At 55.6% G+C, this 21,327-nt stretch overlaps 1 protein-coding gene across 1 annotated transcript in view; it reads left to right on the top strand.

The window, feature by feature from the left end:
- PIK3R6 (phosphoinositide-3-kinase regulatory subunit 6) overlaps positions 1 to 21,327 on the top strand; it is a 52,586-nt gene that overhangs the window by 19,159 nt on the left and 12,100 nt on the right. The window contains exons 3-14 of the mRNA XM_039231667.1: positions 6,397 to 6,480; positions 6,784 to 6,875; positions 7,364 to 7,432; positions 8,247 to 8,379; positions 8,727 to 8,796; positions 9,845 to 10,028; positions 12,476 to 12,641; positions 12,886 to 12,972; positions 14,553 to 14,976; positions 15,577 to 15,655; positions 16,340 to 16,465; positions 20,054 to 20,164. Of these exons, the coding sequence (XP_039087598.1) occupies positions 6,397 to 6,480; positions 6,784 to 6,875; positions 7,364 to 7,432; positions 8,247 to 8,379; positions 8,727 to 8,796; positions 9,845 to 10,028; positions 12,476 to 12,641; positions 12,886 to 12,972; positions 14,553 to 14,976; positions 15,577 to 15,655; positions 16,340 to 16,465; positions 20,054 to 20,164 (1,625 nt within the window). The remainder of the gene's footprint in view (positions 1 to 6,396; positions 6,481 to 6,783; positions 6,876 to 7,363; positions 7,433 to 8,246; positions 8,380 to 8,726; positions 8,797 to 9,844; positions 10,029 to 12,475; positions 12,642 to 12,885; positions 12,973 to 14,552; positions 14,977 to 15,576; positions 15,656 to 16,339; positions 16,466 to 20,053; positions 20,165 to 21,327) is intronic.

Consider the following 21,327-nt stretch of genomic DNA (forward strand, 5'->3'; position numbering starts at 1 on the left):
GTATTTATTTGGAGGGACGCCAAAGAGCAGCATCCCAAGGGCACCCAAGTTATTGTTATTCGGCCCTCCCTGCAAACAGGGACAAGAATGCAAAGCTTTTTTGAACAATCTGAGCCCTTTTTCTAAGTGGGGGTCAAGGGGACCGGGCGTGGGGGTGACAGAGAAGCGTGACCACATTACTCCAGCCAATGGTGCATCTGGGTGCCGAGGGCAGATGTCAGTAGCAGCTGAGATGCTGACATGGAGCTATGGGAACATCGGGGTGGGGGTGGGGGGGCAGTTCACGAGGCCCAGGTGGTCAGCATGCAGGGGCTCGTGAAATCTGGGAGAACAGAACCCAGCCCGGGGGTCAAGGTCAGGGAAAAGCCACCCTCTGAAATGCAAATCAATGTACCAATCGGGACACATGTGAACATGCTCTCCTCGATTATTTTACGACTCACCTGGCATGAAGTAACGGGACCCAGGGTTAGTGATTTTATAGGGATGTTAAATGAGAGGGGACCAGAAAGAATTTGTGGGTGCATTTCCCATCTCCATCCAGAGAGGGGGTGCTGATTCTGGCCGCTGATACCCAGAAAGCAGAAAAGGGAAATTCTTTTCAACACCCTAGTTTGAGGGAAACGTCCCTTTTGGGATTGCTAATTCAACCTCTTGGGTAATAATTTTGTGTGTCCTCCAGGTGCCTGGGTGGCTCAGTCGAAGTGACTGACTTCGGCTCAGGTCATGATCTCACGGTTCGTGAGTTCGAGCCCCACGTTGGGCTCTGTGCTGACAGCTTGGAGCCTGGAGCCTGCTTCGGATTCTGTGTCTCCCTCTCTCTCTGCCCCTCCCCTGCTCGCTCGCTCTCTCTCTCTCAAAATAAGTAAACATTTAAAAAAATTTTTAATAATTTTGTGTGTCCCAAGTGACCTGAGGTTCCCTGTAACCCTTTCATCTGGATGGCCATGCCCCCCGCCCATACTGCTCCCCGGCTGTAGAAGGCTAAGGAAATACTAAGTTTGATGATTCTCCCAGCTTTCCCGATGTGTGTTAGCTAGGGTTCTCCAGAGAAGAAGCCCCCGTAGGATATATACACATATATGGAATGAGATTTATTTTTTTTAACATTTATTTATTTCTAGAGGGGAGAGGGGCAGAGAGAGAGGGAGAGAGAGAATCCCAAGCAGGCTCCACTCTGTCAGCACAGAGCCCGCCATGGGGTTCAGTCTCACAAATCGTGAGATCATGACCTGAGCTGAAATCCGGAGTCGGACGCTTAACTGACTGAGCCACCCAGGTGCCTCTAGAATGAGATTTATTATAAGAAATCTGCTCACGTTGGGAAGGAGGGAAAAGGCAAACAGCCTACAAGGGGGTTGGGAGAGATCAGATTCTGTCTGGGATCACGGAGAGCTGGACTGGTCAAGTTCTAGTGCAGCGTTGAATGGCCGGAAATTGAAGAGTGGACCTTGAATTAAGAGGGTCATCCAACAGTCAGAACCCTGACACCTTTCATCTCCATCCCTCCCTATTGGCTCCTCAGCCTCATAACACCTACTCTGGCTTGAGAGCTGGGAATCTTTGCCCAGGCGACTTTATCCAGGGCATTGAATCTAAGCATTCAAAGCCCAGGCGCACATAGATAACGCATATGTTCATCCTCTCACCGGGGAATTCCCTCCTCTCCCTTCTCTGGGTGAGCAGGTGAAGCAACACATGTAAAAGTGCAGCTTTAGAGGAAGAGCCTTTGCCAAAGAGAAAGCTCACTCCAACAGCTCCGTGGCCTTATGTCAATCACCTCTTCCCTCTGAGCCTCATTTTCCCATCTGTAAAATGGGACGAGGGCCTCTCAGGTCCCTCTGGGTCTGACCTCTGTGCTTGGAGAGGCAACCTGGGGCAAGGGTAAGAGCTCAAGACCTGAAATCTACAAAACAGGGAGAAGAATATTTGCAGGGCAGACACCTAGGGCTCTCTGCTCAGAATTCAAGGGGATAATATACCAGAAAATCCTCTGCAAGTCCACGCGTCGGTCAGAGAAGGCTAGCTGCCGTAACAAATAACCCCAGTGTCAGTGGATTAGCACCACAAGTGCTTATTCCTCAATGGCCATCCAACGTGGGCTCCAGTCTTCCAGGGACTGAGTTCTCCTTCCTTCTTGGGGGGCTGCCATCTTGAATGTGTCTCCCAGGGTCACCACGGAATGGGAAGAGAGGAGGAGGCTAGTGCAGAGGATTTTAGGACCGGGCCTGAATGTGTCATACGCCGTGTCTACGGTATTCCATTGGACAGGACTCAGCACACAGCTCCCGTAACTGCAGGGGAGTCTGGGAAATGTAGTCTTCCCGTCTACCCGCAACAAGCATGAAATTGTTTGGTGAACACATAATGCTGTCTTGCCACCCCTCTGTGTGTGTGCCTTTCAAATGCTATTTATTTATTTTTTTTGTTTTTTGTTTTTTTTTTATTTATTTCTAGGAGAGAGAGAGACAGCGTGAGCAGGGGAGGGTCAGAGAGAGAGGGAGTCACAGACTGAAACAGGCTCCAGGCTCTGAGCTGGCAGTCAGCACAGAGCCCGACGCGGGGCTCGAACCCACAAACTGTGAGATCATGACCTAAGCGAAAGTCGGACGCTTAACCGACTAAGCCACCCAGGCGCCCCTCAAATGCTATTTAAATGTTAGATATTAATAGTACTGTGACAGTATCCCACATTCCTGGGTGGCGGGGAGGATAATAATTAGGGATTTTTATTTATTTACTGGCCATTCTGAGTCAAGAATGATGACAGACGTGCATGTTATATATGAACAACCCTGGGACCCTCAAGGCGCAAGAAATACCCCATTTCTTTCTTTTGCTTAATGCAATTAAATCCAGCTTCAAGCTCTCCTTTGCCAAGGTCAGTACCCATTCCAATGTCATTCACTTGGGGGTGGGTCTCCCTGTCTGTGATCTTGTAAGCCCAAGGGGTTACAAAGTCTTCATGATGGAAAAGTCCATGGTCTTCAGTCCTCTGTAGCTTCAGCATCCCCAGCGGGTTGGCCAGGCTTGCATGGTGCATAGGGAGAGAGAGGGCCCCTTTGGGGACATTCTTGCGCGCTGGCCAGGGTGACCCAGGAGACCACAGCTGTGACCCTCAAGGTCAGAGTTTCGTGCTCACCTGCCTTCTGCTGAGCTCTTTGGCACAGCCGGTAAGCTGTGTCCCAGCCAGCCTTGGTCTGAGCTCCCCAATCCAGGGGACTCCAGCCTCCCTCCTCCCCTTTGGGCCACCACTCTCCTCTAGAACTAAGAGCATCAGGCTTCACCCCCATCCCTCTGAGATAATCCAGCTCATTGTCTCAGCCCCCCTCAACAGGGGTCTCAAACTCAGGGGCCCAGGTAGAGGGTGTGGATGAGCGAAACCAGGAGAGGAGGCTCCGTGAAGGCCCAGAGTCGTGGTGCCCCGTCAATTGCCACCTGTGAGAATGCATGTCTCATGTCATCAGACTTCCAGGAGATGCCGGACACCCAAACTTTTAAGCAAAATCTCCTGGTCTGTAAATGTTGACAGCTGATTCCTTTTTCTTCTTCTTCTTCTTTCCTTCGAGACACTCTACCAGCCCAAACAAAAGACGTCTGCAAGCCAGATGCAGACCCAAAGCCTCAGAGTTTGTTCTCGCTGCCCAGACTTTCGAATACGCACCTTATTTAGGGTTGTCTCCTGGGGCTGCTGGAAACTTCTCTATTTTTTTTTCCTCTGAAACGTAAAAGCTTAAGTCCCTTTGCAAAGCGGAGGAGCCCAGGGCTCAGAAGACAAAGGCTTGGCTGCCCTTCGGGGGAGGGGGCTCCCAGCCTGTGCAGCCCTCGGTGAGGAAGGAGGGGAAGGGAGGAGGAAGGAAGGAGGAAAGGAGAAAGTAGACATAACATCATGTTTGCATAACTCAGGCTGCACTGACTCATTCAGTCTGCATGCAAGGTGGAGACAGGTAAATGGAAAGACAGCTTGCGGCCAGGCTTCGTTCCAGGCTTGATGATCTCGTTGCCAGTGCCCAGCAGGGTGGCTGGGCGGGCAGACGGGGGCTCTGACAGCTTGTGCCCACGCTCAGCCTCAGGGAGACTCAGGAACAGGCCTTGAAGGGGTCCAAGGCGCAAGTGAGAGGCAGGTGGAAGGCGAGGGCTTTGGAGATGCCAGGTGGCTCTGGCCAACGCCGCAGACCCCACACCACGGCCTTGGGGGGGCCAGTCCCCGTGCCCTGGCTCACCCTGGGTCCTTGGCTAAACCCATTCTAACTCCTGAACTATACAACCCACTGATTTGTAAACCCTGTGATCCCCATTCTGCTCGCTTCCAAAAGAATTTGAAGCAATTAAGATCTACGTTAAGGGGCGCCTGGGTGGCTCAGTCAGTTGAGTGTCTGACTTCAGCTCAGGTCATGATCTCACAGCTCGTGAGTTCGAGCCCCGCGTTGGGCTCTGTGCTAACAGCTCGGAGCCTGGAGCCTGTTTCGGAGTCTGTGTCTCTCTCTCTCTCTCTCGCTCTCTCTCTCTGCCCCTCCCCCACTCGTGCTCTGTCTCTGTCTCAGAAATAAATATTAAAAAATTAAGAAAAAAAAAAAGAGATCTACGTAGGATGTAAAGCAAGAGCAGCAGAGGATCCAGGAGGAAAGGTCCCTGACTCCTGAGATGAGCTGATTCGTGACGCGGGGCCCCAGTCTGACCGTAGGTTTCCCGAGCATGAAGCAAAAGAGGAAGCCCAGACAGGCGTGTGGTTTGCAGCGTCCAAGGGCCGAAGAACGCACGCTGGCTGTCAATTCAGCCTCCCGATGGGAGCTGGTGGCAGAGAGGCATCTGTGGTGCAGAGAGCATTTCTCGAACTTCCTGCATTAGTCCAGAGCCTCTGCGAAGCAGATGCCACGACATGGCGGCCATGCGGGGATCTAGGTGGGGGCACGTCTTAGGGGCAGGAAAAGGAGTGGGTGAGACTGACCCCCGGCTCCAAGGTAAGGAGAAAGAGAAGGGCCCCAGTGTCCAAGGAGGAGACTGTGAGAGGCTGCAGCTCTCCGGGGTGGCCGGCCGTGTGGCCCCACACCAGTGGGAGGGGGCGAGGGGTCCCCTCCCTGCTACCCCCGCCACTTCCCCACATCAGCCTCTCATTCTTCCACAACTGCCTCACAGACAGCTGGGGACTTACAGCGAGGGGTGAGCGGATGGAAAATCACTAGGAGGAGACACGGAGGGGGAAGGTACAGATTCCTGCTAAGGGGGGTGGGGGGGTTTGCTAAATCTAGTCCAGGCGTGGGGCGCCTGGGGGGCTCCGTCAGCCAAGCGCCCAACTTCAGCTCAGGTCATGATCTCACGGTTCATGGGTTCGAGCCCCGTGTCAGGCTCTGTGCTGACGGCTCAGAGCCTGGAGCCTGTTTCAGATTCTGTGTCTCCCTCTCTCTCTGTCCCTCCCCTGCTCACGTTGGCTCTATCTCTCTCTCAAAAATAAATAAAACATTAAAAATTTTTAATAAAAAAATAAACTAGTCCAGGCAGGTGGAAGACAGGACAGGGGCTAAGATGGGGGCGGGAGCTGGTGGGGAAGGTGGTTTAGAGGAGCCTGAGTTCATGTGATGGGGGGAGGAGACTCTGCCCCAGCATTTATCTGACCTGTTTCTTTCAGCTGACTTTAAGTTTTCACTTCATGAATAGATTGAGGAACTCCTTAGAAATATTTTTTGGGGGGTGCCTGGGAGTCCAAATCTCGATTCAAGCTTGGGTCATGATCTCATGGTTCGTGGGTTCAAGCCCTACATAGGGCTCTGCATTGACCCAGGAGAGCCTGCTTAGGGTTCTCTCTCCCTCCCTCTCTCTCTCTCTCTCTCTCAAATTAAATAAATAAACATTAGGGGCGCCTGGGGGGCTCAGTTGGTTAAGTGTCCAACTTCGGCTCAGGTCATGATCTCACGGTTCGTGGGTTCGAGCCCCGCGTCAGGCTCTGTGCTGACAGCTCAGAGCCCGGAGTCTGTTTCGGATTCTGTGTCTCCCTCTTTCTCTGACCCTCCCCTGCTCATGCTGTCTCTCTGTCTCACACACACACAAATAAATAAAACATTAGAAAAACAAATTTTTTTAAAGAAACATTTTTTTCTGAACACACATTAAAATCAGGGCATAGTGATTCTATGATTTTAGGACCGTCTGAGTGCCCTATACAACCACCCCATGTACCGCCAGCTGACAGCGCTCTGGATTTACGGAGAACACGGAGATGCCGATTGAAAGCCGTGTGCTCGCTCCCTGCTCCGAGCTGGTCACTTTGGGGCACCTCTCGGGGCTTGGAGACGGGGCTGAAGATGGTCTCCGGGAGCGCAGAGGCGGGGGCGAGGGGCGAGCCGGGGACTCCAAAGCTCTTGGCCTCAATGCTCGCCCCCCCCCCCCACCGCTGCCCAGACGCTGAGCTTGATCTCCAGCGGAGTGTGCAGGCTGTGCTGCGGGAGCTGAGCGCCCAGGCCCCCGCCTTGCAGAGCAACCGAGGTGAGAGCCAGTGCGTCGCCCCTGCCAAGGTCCTTCCCAACCACCTTCCAGCCCCCACCCCGTAAACCAAATTCCCCTTGACCCTCCGGGCCCGCGTGACTCCCAGAAACGTGGCCCGAGGTGCTGACCTGCAAACATTAGCCACATGCACACACCTCTGTCCCCAAGAGCTCCCTGTCCTCAAATAGAGCAGAATTCCATGGTGAGGAGCCCACCCAGGTGCCCCAGAGCCACATGCCCAGCGGAGGGGTCAGACCCATGGCTCATCAGAGTCACGGTCTGGGTCCCCTTTCTCCTGGCCAGGCATGTGGCGGTGGTCCCTGCACAAGAAGGTAGAGCGAGATCCGGGAAAGAGTCCAGCTCTGGTCCGCATTCTGCTCAGAGAGCTGGAGAAGGTGGGTTCTGGGGCTTCGGGGAGGCGGGGGGGGAAGGCCAAGCTGCATCCCCCAGACTGTGGTCACTTGTGGATGACCAGCAGGAGGTTTACCAGCCGTGTCCCCCTTCTGGATGCTTCTGTGAGTGATATTTTCTTTATCTTGATGCCCGTCCTCTCACCTGACTTAGCCTCCCCACCCCAAGGACCGTAAATGGAAAAGCCCCCCACTTGCAGAGACAGACAGTATCGATACGCAGAAATGCACGCGTTTAGGACACCCCCGAGATCATTCAAGGACCGCCTAAAATGACGCTGTTCTGAGCACAGCCGTTTGGCAAATGCTGCGCTCAGGGAGCCTCCACGTGGGAGAGGGGGAGGGGGTCTGGCTTGGTGCTTTGTCCCACCCCCCGTCGTGAGTGGATGCCCCCACGCTCGGCTCCCAGGTCTTCCCAGCCCCCACCCCTGGGCCCCCAGACCAGTAAATGCCCGTGACTCCCTGTTTTCCAGGCGGAAAGCGAGGACATCCGGCATGTCATCATTCCCTTGCTGCACACGCTAATGTACGTGGTCACTAAGGTGAGCTGGCGCTGGAGGTCAGGGCGGTCGTGGTGACCCACACGCAGCAGGGCCAGCACTCTGCTCTCCCACAGGAGATGGATGCCCGGTCTCTGCCTGGGCGCGCCGGGAGGATTCTCGCATCGCCTGCCCCACCCTGGCTTCTCCACACTAGCCGGGCCCTGCCGCTAGTTCACAAAGGGGGGTGCTGGGGTGGAAGTGGGGAAAGCAGTATGTAGGATGCCTGCGAGCCATGAATGCCAGGATGAGGTCTCTGATCCCTGCTCAGAGGAGGGACAAGCCGCCGAGAAAATGTCGTGACAGCAGCGACCAGGAGCTGTGTATAGTTTCAGGGGGTGGGAGTGGGCAGCGAGGGAGATGAGGGGCAGGAAGAACGGTCCAGGAGCTTCTAGAATCCAGGGGCAGGAGGGGGCTGGGCTCGGGCCAAGGCAGGAGGCTGAGGAGGAAGCGGAGCCCCTGGGCATTGCACTGGGAGCATCATGCCTGTGGGATATGGAGCCCAGCAGGCTGGAGACGAGACTCCAAGTTCTGAGCCTGGATCCCTGCAGGAATGTGCTGCCCGGACAGGCAGAGGGGTGTGAAGGGGGTGGATTTGCTAGCAGAACAGGGTGCGGTGGAGCGGGGTGTCCGAGAGGTGGTGTGAAGTGCTTCCGAGTGCTGGGCGAAGAGGCTGGGGGTGAACGTTTGGGAGGCAGGAGTGAGCCCAGGTCTGGCTGTCAGACCTTCCTTTCCTCCTCTCCACCCCACCCTCCCGCCCACCCAGCACCCTTTGTGACCTAGGGCTCTGGGCACCCAACTCCCCCCTCCCACCCAGGCCACGGGCATCACAGAGGAACTCTACCAGAGAACCTATACCTTCTGCACAAGGTTGCTAACCCTGCCCGCCCCCTACTGCACGGTCGCCTTGGACTGCGCCGTAAGGCTGAAAACCGAGACCGCAGTCCCAGGTGAGAGCCGTCCCAGGTGAGGGCCGTCCCAGGTGAGAGCCGTCCCAGGTGAGGGCCGTCCCAGGTGAGAGCCGTCCCAGGTGAGGGCCGTCCCAGGTGAGGGCCGTCCCAGGTGAGAACTGTCCCAGGTGAGAACTGTCCCAGGTGAGGGCCGTCCCAGGTGAGGGCCGTCCCAGGTGAGAACTGTCCCAGGTGAGAACTGTCCCAGGTGAGGGCTGCTCTGTGGCTCCGACCACAGTCTTGCTTTTTCCTGGGCCTGGAGCTCAAAAGTCCCAGCACCTTCTGTGGAGGGTGCGGAGCGGAGGCCAGAGACCGGGGTCGGTCGGCTGACCGGGTCTGCTCTGCAGGGACACTGTACCAAAGGCTGGTCATTGCCGAGCAGAACCTGACGAGTGAGCTGTATCCCTACCAGGAGAGGTGAGTGGCCCCGAAAGTCGCTGCCCTCCGCCCCCTCCGGCTGTTCCCTGACGGGGACAGGGCCGGGGGGAGAAGAACACCTGCAGAGCTTCCCGTCCGTGACATTTGTCCCGTGGGGGGGTGGGGGGCGGGGCCGGCCTTCTCTGGAGATGCAGGTAGCAGGGTGGGGGACTCTTCTGGGGCTGGCTCAGAACACACACACACACAGACCCCTCCCGCCCGCTTGCACGCAGGGGTGACGTGAGCATGGGCCACCCTGGAGCTGTGCTGCTCCGCTTCCGTCCCACCCTTGACCGTGACGAAGCACCGACCAGCCAGACAGCCCGGGGTGGCTCCGGGGTGTCTGTAGCTCAGGCCACAATCACACCCTGAAATCTGGGGCTTTCGTCTGTGGGCGCCTGGCCCTTCCGATAAGATTGGGGAAAAGCCCACTGTGGGTGTGGGGGCGGGGGGCGGGTGTCGCTGAGGGTGCCGCCGCTGCCCTGGCCCTGGAAGGCGTGGCTTGAGGCTGTGTTCATGGCGGGTGCAGGGGGGTGAGGTGGAGAGGCCCAGGGGAGCTGGGAGCCGGGCAGGGGAGCAGGGGTGGGGCTCACTCGGGGTCCAGAGCCCGCTAGGGCAGGAAGGAATTGGGGTCCCTCCTGAAGAGTGATGTCATCAGTGGACCCCAGAGCTGAGGTGGGGGGAGGGGCGGGAACAGGGTTCAGGTCAGGACTTACCTGGACACCAGACTAGGGGGGACCCTATGGGGACCAGTGGTTCCCGCCTGCCCTCTGATTTGCTACGGTCCCCACTTCTCCTTATTAGTAGCAATTTTTTTAAGTTTATTTATTTATTTTTGAGAAAGAGGGGGAGTGAGAGAGGGAAGGGCAGAGAGAGAGAATCCCAAACTGTCAGCGCAGAGCCCGACGCGGGGCTCAATCCCACGAACCGCGAGACGGTGACCTGGGCCAGAAATCAAGAGGGGGACCCTCCACCGACCGAGCCGACGCGGCCCACCCGGGCGCGCTCCGCCCCCCCCCCCCCCCCCCCCACCCACCTCTGCCCGCAGAGCCTTCCTCTTCGTGGACCCCGAGCTGGTGTCTCCGTCCGTGTGCAGCGCGCTGTTGCTGGAGCTCGAGGCTGCCCAGGAGCAGCAGACGCCGGAGGCCTGCATGCGCCACGTGGTCTCGCACGCCCTGCGGGCCGGCCTGGGCGACGCCTGCCACGCCGGCGCCCTGCAGAGGACGCTGCAGGTGACCGCCCCGCCGCAGCCCTCCTGGCGGCGCGCGGGGCCTTGGGGGCGGGGGCGGGGGCGGGGGGCGGGGGGCGGGGGGGGGGATGCACGCAGGAAATAGAAATCACTCACCCCCCTCCACCCGGATACGTTACCAATTCACACTTGGGTCTGTGTCCCTAATAACACAACGATAATCCTAACAGCCGGGCCGGCCGGGTGTCGGTGGCATCGCAGACGGTGCCTGAGGCACCTCCGTGTATCACATGGAAACATCCTCGCAGCATCTCAGCCACAGCGAGAAATGGATGTAATCATTAGCCCTGGGGCACAGAGAGGTTGATAACCTACCCGTGGTCACACAGATACAAAGGGGCCGGGTCAGGATTTGAACCCAGATCTCTCTGACCTCAAACCTATGTGCCACCGCCTCCCGGCCCCACCGCCCCACCACCCCCTTTTTAGCAGAGAGAAATACCAAGCTCTGTATACAGTTGTCCTGAATTAGGGTGAGGGGCCAGGCCCTTATACGCCCACGTCTATTAGTTATTGGATGTGGACGGCCCTCAGGAAGGGGGCACGACCTCGCCTGAGGCTGACTTTGGAAGGGACCGCAGCTGACAGCCGACAGTTGCTAACACTCCCCGAAGCGGGTCTAATCAGTGCCTCAGTCTTGAAGGTGGGAATCCGGCAGCCACCATGGCTTTTACCACACTATAGTGGGTGGAGTCAAAGCCAAAGACATCATTACGGTGGCCTATGAGACCCTCGAGATCTGTCCCCACCTCCTCATGTCCCCTCTGATTCCATCTCCTATACTCTCTCTCTCTCTTCCACTCTGCTCCAGCTACATAGGTCTCCTCATTGTCCCTCAAACATGCCAGGCGTGCTTACACCCCAGGGCCTTTGCACGTGCTGTTTCCTATGCTTGGAATGTTCTCTCAGATATCCACATGGCTCGCTCTCTCCCTTCCTTTAGGACTTAACTCAAAAGTCACCTGCCAGTGAGACTTCCCTGATGGCATTACCTAAAATTTCAGCCCCTCCCCTCAATTTCACATCCTTCTCTGCAATTTATTATGTATAAATTTTACTTATCTTGTTTATTACCATGGGGGGGAGAGAAATACACCATAATATAAACTCCCTGGGAATAGGAATTTTTATCCGTTTTGTTCGCAGCTGTATCCCAGCATCTAGAACACTGCATGGCATGTCGTGGGTGCTCAAAAAACGCGTAATTAGTGTATTTATAAATTAAGCAACGAGATAAACTGGACCCGATGGCCCCTGCCAACTCTGATTCTATAATCCGCTCGTTGCATTATTTGTTCGTTCCGCGAATATTTACTGGAGCCCCGGCCAGGCGGAATGACCCTCTCTCCCTCAGTCAGGAAGTTAGGGTCCCACCCAGCAGACCCCCAGCCCAGGCCAGAGATGAGAGCAAGCCCTGGCGTGACTGGCTGTGGGCTTGTTTGAGCCCCGCACCTGCGAAGCTCGGAGATGGGACTGGTTGGCGCTGGGCAGGGGTGAGGGGAGACAGAGAACACAACGCAGGGCACTTGTGGGGGGTTCAGGTCTGCACCACGGGAGGGAGGGGCTGTGGCACTGAAGGGCGTGGAATGCGCAGTGAGAGGCTTTCAAAACCTGTTCCCGTTAATTCCCATTAAGGGGAAAGGCTCAGCTTTCGTGTTTCACCCCTAACTTCTTTAACACTCACTTCCCTTTTCTTTCTTAGGTTTATTTGTTTTTGAGAGAGAGAAAGAGAGAGAGAGAGCGCGAGCGAGCGCAAGCGGGGGAGGGAGACACAGAATCCAAAACAGGCTCCAGGCTCCGAGCTGTCAGCGCAGAGCCCAACACGGGCCTCGAACCCACGACCCGTGAGATCATGACCCGAGCCCAAGCCGGACGCTTAGGCCCACTGAGCCCCCCAGGCGCCCCTAACTTCCCTTTTCAAAAAGAGAAGGCAAACTTCAAGCCGTGAAGCCTTGTCGGCCACAGTAGCTGCCGGAAGTTAAAAATGGTGGTTTTTGAATTATTATTATTATATTCATCTTAGTTATTTTCCACCTAGGATGCGTGACACTAGGCTTTCTATATAGACGACCAACATAAGGTGTCCTTCTGAAATAGTTCTGAACCAAAGGGAGCTGATTGGAAGAAAAACAGCGAGAAAATAATCATATAGGTGGCATGTCAAGGTAACAAGTAACAGTTTAGGAAAAGACTCAGCGGCTATTTATTGAGCACCCACTGTATGCCCGGAGATGTCCCAGGTGCTGCGGTTGCAACTGCAAACAGACAAACCCCTGCCTTCCTGGAGGTTCCATGCAGATGGGGGCGGGACGGTGACCCAAGGGCGGCCACCCCTGCCCCCCTGGGGGCCCCACAGTGTGGGGGCCGGAGAAGGAGGCGGGGCGGGTGGGTGCGGGGCCGGGACCCAGGCTCGGCGCCCCTCCCCCACAGGCCAGCCCTCGCCAGGCCCTGGAGCGCTATTTCCACGCCGTGGTGGCAGCCGTGGAGCAGATGGCCAGCGAGCCCAGCCCGAGCCGCGAGGGGCACCTGGAGAGGCTGGAGGAGATTTACTGCTCGCTGCTGGGGCCGGCGGCGGCCGCCAGGGGGCGCTGCGGCGGTAAGCGGGCGGGGCCGCCGAGGGCCCGCAGGGGGCGCCAGAGGGCGCGCTGCACCTGCCGCGCGGGGCTGAGGCGGGCGGGACCCCGGGGCCCCCGGGGCGCCCAGGAGCTTGGACGGTCCCGGGCTAAGGAAGAAGGCTGGGCTGGGCCAGACGGGAGAGAGGGTCTCTGCACCCCCTCCGGGCCTCTGGGAGCTGCAGGGGAGGGGAGGGGAGAGTCCCACAGCGCCCCCCCTTCCTTCAGGTGACCCCCTGCAGGACCCGCAGCCGAGCATCCCCCTGCCCAGCCCCCACATCACCTTCCACCTGTGGACGGATGAGGAGCAGCTCTGTAAGTGCCACGCCTCACGCTCCACCGTGGGCAGCGCTGGGAGTGTGTGTGTTTTCCAGCATGTGTGTGCGCGTTCGTGTGTGTGTGTGCGCGCGCGCAGCTGTGTTTTCAGGGTCTAGAGGTCTATGTCTGTGTCTGTCTGTGACTGTGTATCGTGTCTGTGTATCTACTGTGTGTGTGTGTCTGTGTGTGTGTGTCTGTGTGTGTGTGCGCACGCAGCTGTGTTTTCATGGGTCTAGAGGTCTATGTCTGTGTCTGTGACTGTGTATCGTGTCTGTGTATCTACTGTGTGTGTGTGTCTGTGTGTGTGCGTGCGCGCAGCTGTGTTTTCATGGGTCTAGAGGTCTATGTCTGTGTCTGTCTGTGACTGTGTATCGTGTCTGTGTATCTACTGTGTGTGTGTGTCTGTGTCTGTATGTGTGTGCGCATGAGCGCAGCTGTGTTTTCATGGGTCTAGAGGTCTATGTCTGTGTCTGTCACTGTGTATCGTGTCTGTGTATCTACTGTGTGTGTGTGTCTGTGTGTGTATGTGTGTGCGCATGAGCGCAGCTGTGTTTTCATGGGTCTAGAGGTCTATGTCTGTGTCTGTGTGACTGTGTATCGTGTCTGTATCTACTGTGTGTGTGTGTGTGCGCGCGCGCGTGCCCCTTGCTCCCTGAGCTGTCTGCACGTCTGGAAGAACACATTTTCTCTATGCCGGAATAGCTCGGTGCATTAGCCACTGGCCTCAGGCACCTACAAAGTGCCACGTGCCCAAGTTGGTGCCGACAACGAATGTCCCCAAGAAGGAGGCAGTCACACAAACATCACAGCCCCAGGAGCTGGAGGGGACTTTCCAGAGTCGCGTCACACTGACCCTGGCTCTTCTCAAGGGGTTGGGGGGGGGGGGTGCGGATTATGGTAGGAAGTGCTGGGCTGGTGACCTAGGTCCCAAGTCCCTCCTTTCATGGCCGGGTCATCCTAGACTGACTCCGAGTTCTCTCTGGGCCTCAGTTTCCTCGTGGGTAATAAAATGAAAGTAGACTAGAAAAGCCTAGGGCCGCCTGGGGGGCTCAGTCAGTTAAGCATCCAACTTCGGCTCAGGTCATGATCTCTCCGTTTGTGAGTTCAAGCCCCGCGTGGGGCTCTGTGCTGACGCTCAGAGCCTGGAGCTGCTTCAGATTCTGTCTTCCTCGCACTCTGTCTCTCAAAAATAAAACACATTTTTTAAAAAGAAAGAAAAGCCTAGAAGTCTTTCCTGGAGTAGGCAGGGCCTGTTCTCTGTGTCCCAGGGGAAGCCGCAGGCAGTAGGGCGGTAGGAGGAAGCTAATAAAAGACGGCTCCAGGGTCAGCTACGTGGGAGGCACCGAGTGTAGCTGACTCCTGCAGGACTTCTCAGAGCCTTTAATACATTCACTCCGCAAGAGGTGGCAGGAATATGCGAGGTTCTCCATCTCTGTTCACCACAGGACCTTTGTTCCTTCGTGGGGCATCTTGCGGGGCTTCTGTTCAGCTGAAAACAGAAACACGGAAGCGCAGGCCTCGCCGGGGGGAGGCCCTGCCGGCCCCCCGTAACCTCTCCCCTGCTCTCTGCACCCCAGGGAAGGAACTGGTGCTCTTCCTGCGCCCCAGGTCCCAGCTGTGCCTCAGCGCTGACCTGGAGGCCTTGGACCTGCAGGGCCTCTGGCCGGACCGGGAGTTGGCCCGGGTGTCCGTGCTGTCCACCGACAGCGGCATCGAGCGGGACCTCGCCCCGGGGGCTGACGAGCTGCCCGTCCCCGGCAGCCCCGAGACGGAGCGCGCGGGGCTGCAGCGCAAAGGCGGCATCAAGAAGCGGGTGCGGCTCCCGGACGTCCTGACGCCCGCGTGCTGGGACGGGCCCCCGGGTCTGCACCGCAGGACGGGCAGGCCCAGCGGGGATGGCGAGCTGCTGCCCGGCGTGTCCCGGCTGCACACGGCCAGGGTGCTGGTGCTGGGCGACGACAGGATGCTGGGGCGCCTGGCGCAGGCCTACCACAGCCTCAGGTAGGGCCGGCGGGGCTGGGGGCGGGGCGCAGGGGCCGCGGGAGCGCGGGGGGCGGGGCGCAGGGGCTGGGGCGGGGGCTGGGGGCGGGGCGCAGGTGCCACGGGAGCGCTGGGGGGCGGGGCGCAGGGGCTGGGGGCGGGTCGCAGCGGCCACGGGAGCGTTGGGGGGCGGGGCCCAGGGGCGGGGCGGGGGCTGGGGGCGGGGCCCAGGGGCGGTGCGGGGGCTGGGGGCGGGGCCCAGGGGCCACGAGAAAGCTGTGGGGCGGGGCCCAGGGGCGGGGCAGGGGCTGGGGCGGGGCCCAGGTGCCAAAGGATCGCTGGGGGGCGGGGCCCCGGTGCGGCACATGGGCTGGGGGCGGGGCCCAGGTGCCGCTCAGCACCATGGGGCCCTGCGCTCACCGGCTCAGCACTTTACGTTCTCATGAGCCTAGCACTCCTCATCACCACTACTGCACCCATTCTACAGGTGAGAAAACAGGCTCAGAGATTCAGTAGATTTCTCAAAGGCCAGAGAGATAATACACAGCACAACCAGGATGTGGAACTGTTTGAAGCCCAAGGCCCTGCCCTCACCCCGTGTTCTACTGCCCCCTTTGCCAGGAAACGGGAGACCCAGAAGTTCTGCCTCACCCCCAGACTCAGTCTTCAGCTCTACTACATCCCCGTGCTGGCGCCTGAGGGGGGGGGGCGGGGGGGGGGGGGGGGGGGGGGGGGGGGGGGGGGGGAGGGGGGAGGGGGGAGGGGGTCTGCATTAGGGGCTGGGCCAGACTCGCTTTAGCCACATCCCTGGCCCCAGGGGCAAGGATCATCCTTCCTTAGGATGCGGGGCTGGGTGAGCCCTTCTGGGTTTCTGTCCCAAAAGCTACAGACACAGTCCCGGGAGGCTGAATGTCCCCTCAGCCCAGTGCTGAATTTTGTTGTGCTTTCCTGATGGAATATATTGTGAGCCTCTCGTCACACTGGGACACACACACACAGCATGCTTCCAGGGATCACATGAAAAGAAGTTGCAGACAGTGGGAGCCCATTGATCTTTTGGGGGTGGAGAGACTCACCTTTGCAGCTTTGCGTTTGGATCGCCCCCTCTGCCTGCTTACCGGGGAGCACTGAATCCAAAGCAGTACTTGTCTCCCCATTTCTAAGGCTGAGGGTCATTGTTCAATGTCCCCGGCACGTGGTCCTCTGTGAAGGCTTTCCCAGCCTCGTCTGAGGTATAAGGTCTAATGGGCTTCACATGGCAGAGAAACCGAGGCCCCGAGAGGTTCAGTGATTGGAGCATAATCCCCAGGCCGGTGGGCCTAGGGGAGGGAGCCTCTGGCCAGAGACCGGGCCTGATGGGTCTGCCCCATGCCCTTGTCCCCAGAAACTGGCGTCATCATGCAAACATTCGGAGCTCAGAGAGCTGGCCACGTTCCTGGGCCGCGCAGACCCGTGGTATGAGAGCACCGTCAATACGCTGTGCCCGGCCATCCACAAGCTGGCAGAGATGGTAGGGGGGGGGCAGCGAGGGCGGGAGGGGGTGGATTTCAGATGTGACCCTTGACCCTTGACCTCAAGAGCCAACCCCAGGGCCCTCCGGAGTGGGATGAGGCTGGAAGGAAACATGGGAGCTGGTGGTCAAAATTCTCCCAGGCACCTGCTTTGGGTGGGACACTTAACAGCCCGTGTTTCCTGAGCACTTACAGGTGCCCGGTGCTGTTTAAGGGCACTCACACTCAACAGCCCTACCAAGTAGGCACTCTTGTTGGCAGATGCCAATATAGCCATGTCCCCATTTTACAGACCAAACTACTAAGCAAAGATTAGGGAACTTGCCCAAAGTACCACCGGTAACCAGACAGCTTGATTCCAGGTGGATGGCGAGTGAGTTCATCTTCTACTGACTTGAAAAGATCTTCATATATTATGAGATTCTTTTTTTCTTTTTTCAAGTAAACGCTACCCCCAACATGGGGCCTGAACTCACAACTCTGAGATTAAGGGTCGCAGGCTCTACCCACTGAGAGAGCCAGGCAGGCACCCCTACTATTAAGAGAATCTTAACCTTTTAGACGTCAGGTACTGGCGACATTTTTTTTCCACTCTGTTATTTGCCTGTGAATTTCATAAGCAGTGTTTTTTGCCTTACAGAAGTTTGATATATTTTTCAATACTTATTTATTTATTTGGAGAGAGAGAGAGAGAGGAGACAGGTAGAGAGAGAAGGAGAAGCAGAATCCCAAGCAGCCTCTGCACTGAAAGCACAGAGCCCGATATGGGGCTTGAACCCACAAACTGCGAGATCAGGACGTGAGCAAAAACCAAGAGTCGGACACTCAACAGACTGAGCCACCCGGGCGCCCCCTGAAGTTTAATATTTTTATGTCATACACAGGTATATGTGACACCTGCCTCTGGAGTCCTGCTTTGAAAGTTCTCCTCTGCTGATTAAATTACATCCAAGATTAAATATTCACTGAGAATTTACTGTAGCCTTTTTTTTTAATGTCTCAGTTTTTACATTTAAATTAACCTGCCTGTGATTGATTTCACTGGTGTGAAGCATGCACATTTCTTTTTTCCAAATGTTTAGCCATTTATCCTAAAGCTATTTATTGCATAAGCCATCCTGCCCCATGAAATGCCACTCTGATCGTTTACTAAATTTTTACAGATGCTTGAGTTTATTTCTGGACACTTATTCTTTCTCATTGATCCACTCACTTCCGGACACATTAGTACTTGCCTATTTTAATAGCAGGCAGAATAAACCTACCTCGTTACTTTTCTTCTGGAAAACTTTTCAGACGATGTTTGTTTCCAGATAAATATTAGAATTTTGTCATGGATTTTTTTTTTTTTAATCCACCCCCTCCTGCCTTAGGCTTTTGATTGAAATGTGGAGGAAAGTTAGCCTCTGTAGCGTGTGAAGTTACTCCCTCTGGGAGCCCGGGATTTATCTTTATTTATTAAAGTCTTCTTGTATAGCCCTCAGGATAGCTGTCCACTTTTAGCATGTGAGTCTTGCTATATCTCATGTTTGATGGTTTTTTCTTGTTGTGGGTGGTGTCTATTTCCTCTTACATTTTGGTAGCAGTTGCTGCTGTATAAAGGAGTCTATTGATTTTAGGTACCTTATCTTCTTTACATTCCTTTTAATGTTTATTTATCTTTGAGAGAGAGAGTGCACAAAAGCAGGGGAGGGGCAGAGAGAGAGGGAGACACAGAATCTGAAGCAGGCTCCAGGCTCTGAGCTGTTAGCACAGAGCCCGACACTGGGCTCAAACCCACAAACTGTGAAATCATGACCTGAGCCGAAGTCGGACGCTTAAACCGACTGAGCTACCCAGGCACCCCTGGGTATCTTATTTTCTAAGTTGACACTTTGCTGAGATCTTCATGTCATTTTATGGCCTGATTGATTGGGGTTGTTTCTTATACCTTCTAATAAGAATGTCGGGGAGGCCTGTTTTCTGAATTATCGCTTACCCAAAAAGTGTCTTTGCACATACACAGAAGACAGTTAGCCAAGTATTGAAATACCTTTTCCTCAAAACTTGGAGGTTATCAGGGGCGACTGGGTGGTGCAGTCAGTTGAGCATCTGACACTTGATTTCGGCTCAGGTCACAATCTCACACACAGTTCATGAGTTCAAGCCCCGCATTGGGCTCTGTGCTGACAGTGCGGAGACTGCTTGGGATTCTGTCTCTCTCTCTCACTCTTTCTCTCTGCCCCTGCCCTGCTCACCCTCACTCTGTCTCTCTCAAAACAAAATAAGAAAACTTGGGGCACCTGGGTGGCTCAGTGGGTTAAGCATCCGACTTCGGCTCAGGTCATGATCTCGCAGCTCATGAGTTCAAGCCCTGTGTGGGGCTCTGTGCTGACAGCCGGAACCTGGAGGCTGCTTCAGATTCTGTGTCTCCCTCTCTCTGTACCCTCCCCCACTTATGCCTTCTCTCTCTCTCTCTCTCTCTCTCAAAAATAACTAAACATTAAAAATTTTTAATAAATAAGAACACTTAGAGGCTGTTAGGGGAGGAGCATCTAAGGCAGGTCTCATTTCTACTCGTTTGTTGGTAACTTTTGTTCCCCATGTCAGGACACATGCGGAATTTGGGGTCCCCTGATGGCTTTGCCCTAATAATTAGCAGTTTGTATGGCCCCCCATGCTTACTCCAAACGCAGTTTCCACATGAAGACACTGGAAACAGTGTGAGATATAGATAGATAGATGGTAGATGGATGATAGATAGATAGATGATAGAAGATAGATAGATGGTAGATAGATAGATAGATAGATGATAGAAGATAGATAGATAGATGGATGATAGATGATAGAAGACAGATAGAAGATAGATAGATAGATAGATAGATAGATAGATAGATAGATAGATGATAGAAGGTAGATAGATGGATGATAGATAGATGATAGAAGATGGATAGATAGATGATAGAAGACACATAGAAGATAGATAGATGATAGAAGATAGATAGATGGATGATAGATAGATGATAGAAGACAGATAGAAGATAGATAGATAGATAGATATAGAAGATAGATAGAAGATAGAAGATAGATAGATAGATGATAGAAGATAGATAGATGATAGGTGATAGATGATAGATAGATGATAGAAGATACATAGATAGATGGATGATAGCTAGATGATAGAAGACAGAAGATAGATGATAGAAGATAGATAGATGATAGAAGATAGATGATAGAAGATAGATGATAGATAGATAGATGATAGAAGATAGAGAGATGATAGATGATAGAAGATAGAAGATAGAAGATAGATGATAGATAGATGATAGAAGATAGATAGATAGATGATAGATAGATGATAGAAGATAGATGGATGATAGATAGACAGACAGACAGACAGAAATGGGGGCAGGGACCCTGTGCAGGTATATTTGCCTGGGGAGTAGACATCCGGCGGTAAGCAAGGCCTGGGAGGCTTTGAGGGACCAGCTGGGTTAGTCCCTCACGGAGGGTACATGGGAGCCTTGGAGTTTCTCTGTCCCCAGAGCAGCACCTCCCACAGCAGCCCGGACGACGGTGGCTGAACACCTTCTCTGCCCCCCTCCCAGCCCCTCTCCCTGGACACATCCCGGACCGTGGACCCCTTCATCCTGGATGTCATCACCTACTACCTTCGCATGGGCACCCAACCCATCTACTTCCAGATCTACACCGTCAAGGTAAGAATGGCTCCCCTGGGGGAGCGCGGGGGGCCCAGGACCCCACTGCAGGAACACTCTGGCTCGGGGGAGGTGCGGCTTAGCCGGGCACAAATCACAGACCCGCCCAGGCACTGCTGATTGCTCACCGTGTCTTCCCAGTCCTCGGACGAATCGGGCGATTATTAACTTCACAGACACCCAGTGTGAGCAGGAGCACGTCTTCTTCCCGTCGAAAGACACTCTAGGCCTTGACCCTGGGGAGGGCTGGGGGATAGGGCTGCTGAGAAAGTTCCCCCCAGGAATCGCTCTATCTCAGAACTCCTAAAGGCTCGCTGTCCAGTCTGATCACGCACTCCCGTCCCTGCAAGCCCCCCTCACCTTCTCCCCCAGCACCTGCCCCCTCAGAGAAGCTGTCCCTCCATCTTACCACATCCAGCAGCCCCTGTGTCCTTGCTCGCTCGATGCCTCCCCTCCCGGCAAAACCCGAGCCCAGGGCAGCGCTCCAGTGCGCCTCAGCTCCTGCTGAGCTCCGGGCTCCCGGGCACCTGCTCAAAACCAGTCTGAAGCCCTCTGGCCAGATGTGAAGGCACCCGCAGCGGCCAGCCTGTCCCTTTCCCTGAGCAATGGCTGTTCCCGCCTTCCCTGCCTTTCCCAGTCCTCACTCTCAGCAAGTGACTTGGCCACCCAGTCACCTGGGGGCAAATTGGAGAGACCCTTAGGCGTCCCCCAGCCTGCTGTCTGTGCCTACGCATGCGTCCACAGCTCACCAGCAGATACGGAGCCCCCCCCCCGCCCCCAAGTTCAGGCAAAACCCCTCATGCATGCCCTTCCAGTCTGTCCCCTGCCTCCTCTGGGACGTCCCCCCTCAGCCTGCGATTGCGGGAGGCCGCCTCTGCCGCTTCCTGTCTCGTTCTGAATTCTCATCCCTCACTCCGCATCCGCGTGGTGGATATTTTCTTTATGACCTTCCTTCCTGCTTTTTGACCTAAATGGGGCAGTTAGCTCCTGTCTTTGGTTTTCCAAAGGGCAAAACAAAACAACCCAAGTCAGACCAACGGGAGAAACCTCTCAAGCTGAGAAAGGGAATAACATCTCAGCCACACAAGTAACTTAAAGAGAAAAGTTAGGCATCCGTCGCTGCCCAGAGCAGACCAGGGTTTGCTGGCTCTGGCGGGGCCAGC

This window comes from Hyaena hyaena, unplaced genomic scaffold (genome assembly GCF_003009895.1).
Source record: "Hyaena hyaena isolate Hyena2069 unplaced genomic scaffold, ASM300989v1 scaffold_58, whole genome shotgun sequence".
NCBI classification, from domain to species: Eukaryota; Metazoa; Chordata; class Mammalia; order Carnivora; family Hyaenidae; genus Hyaena; species Hyaena hyaena.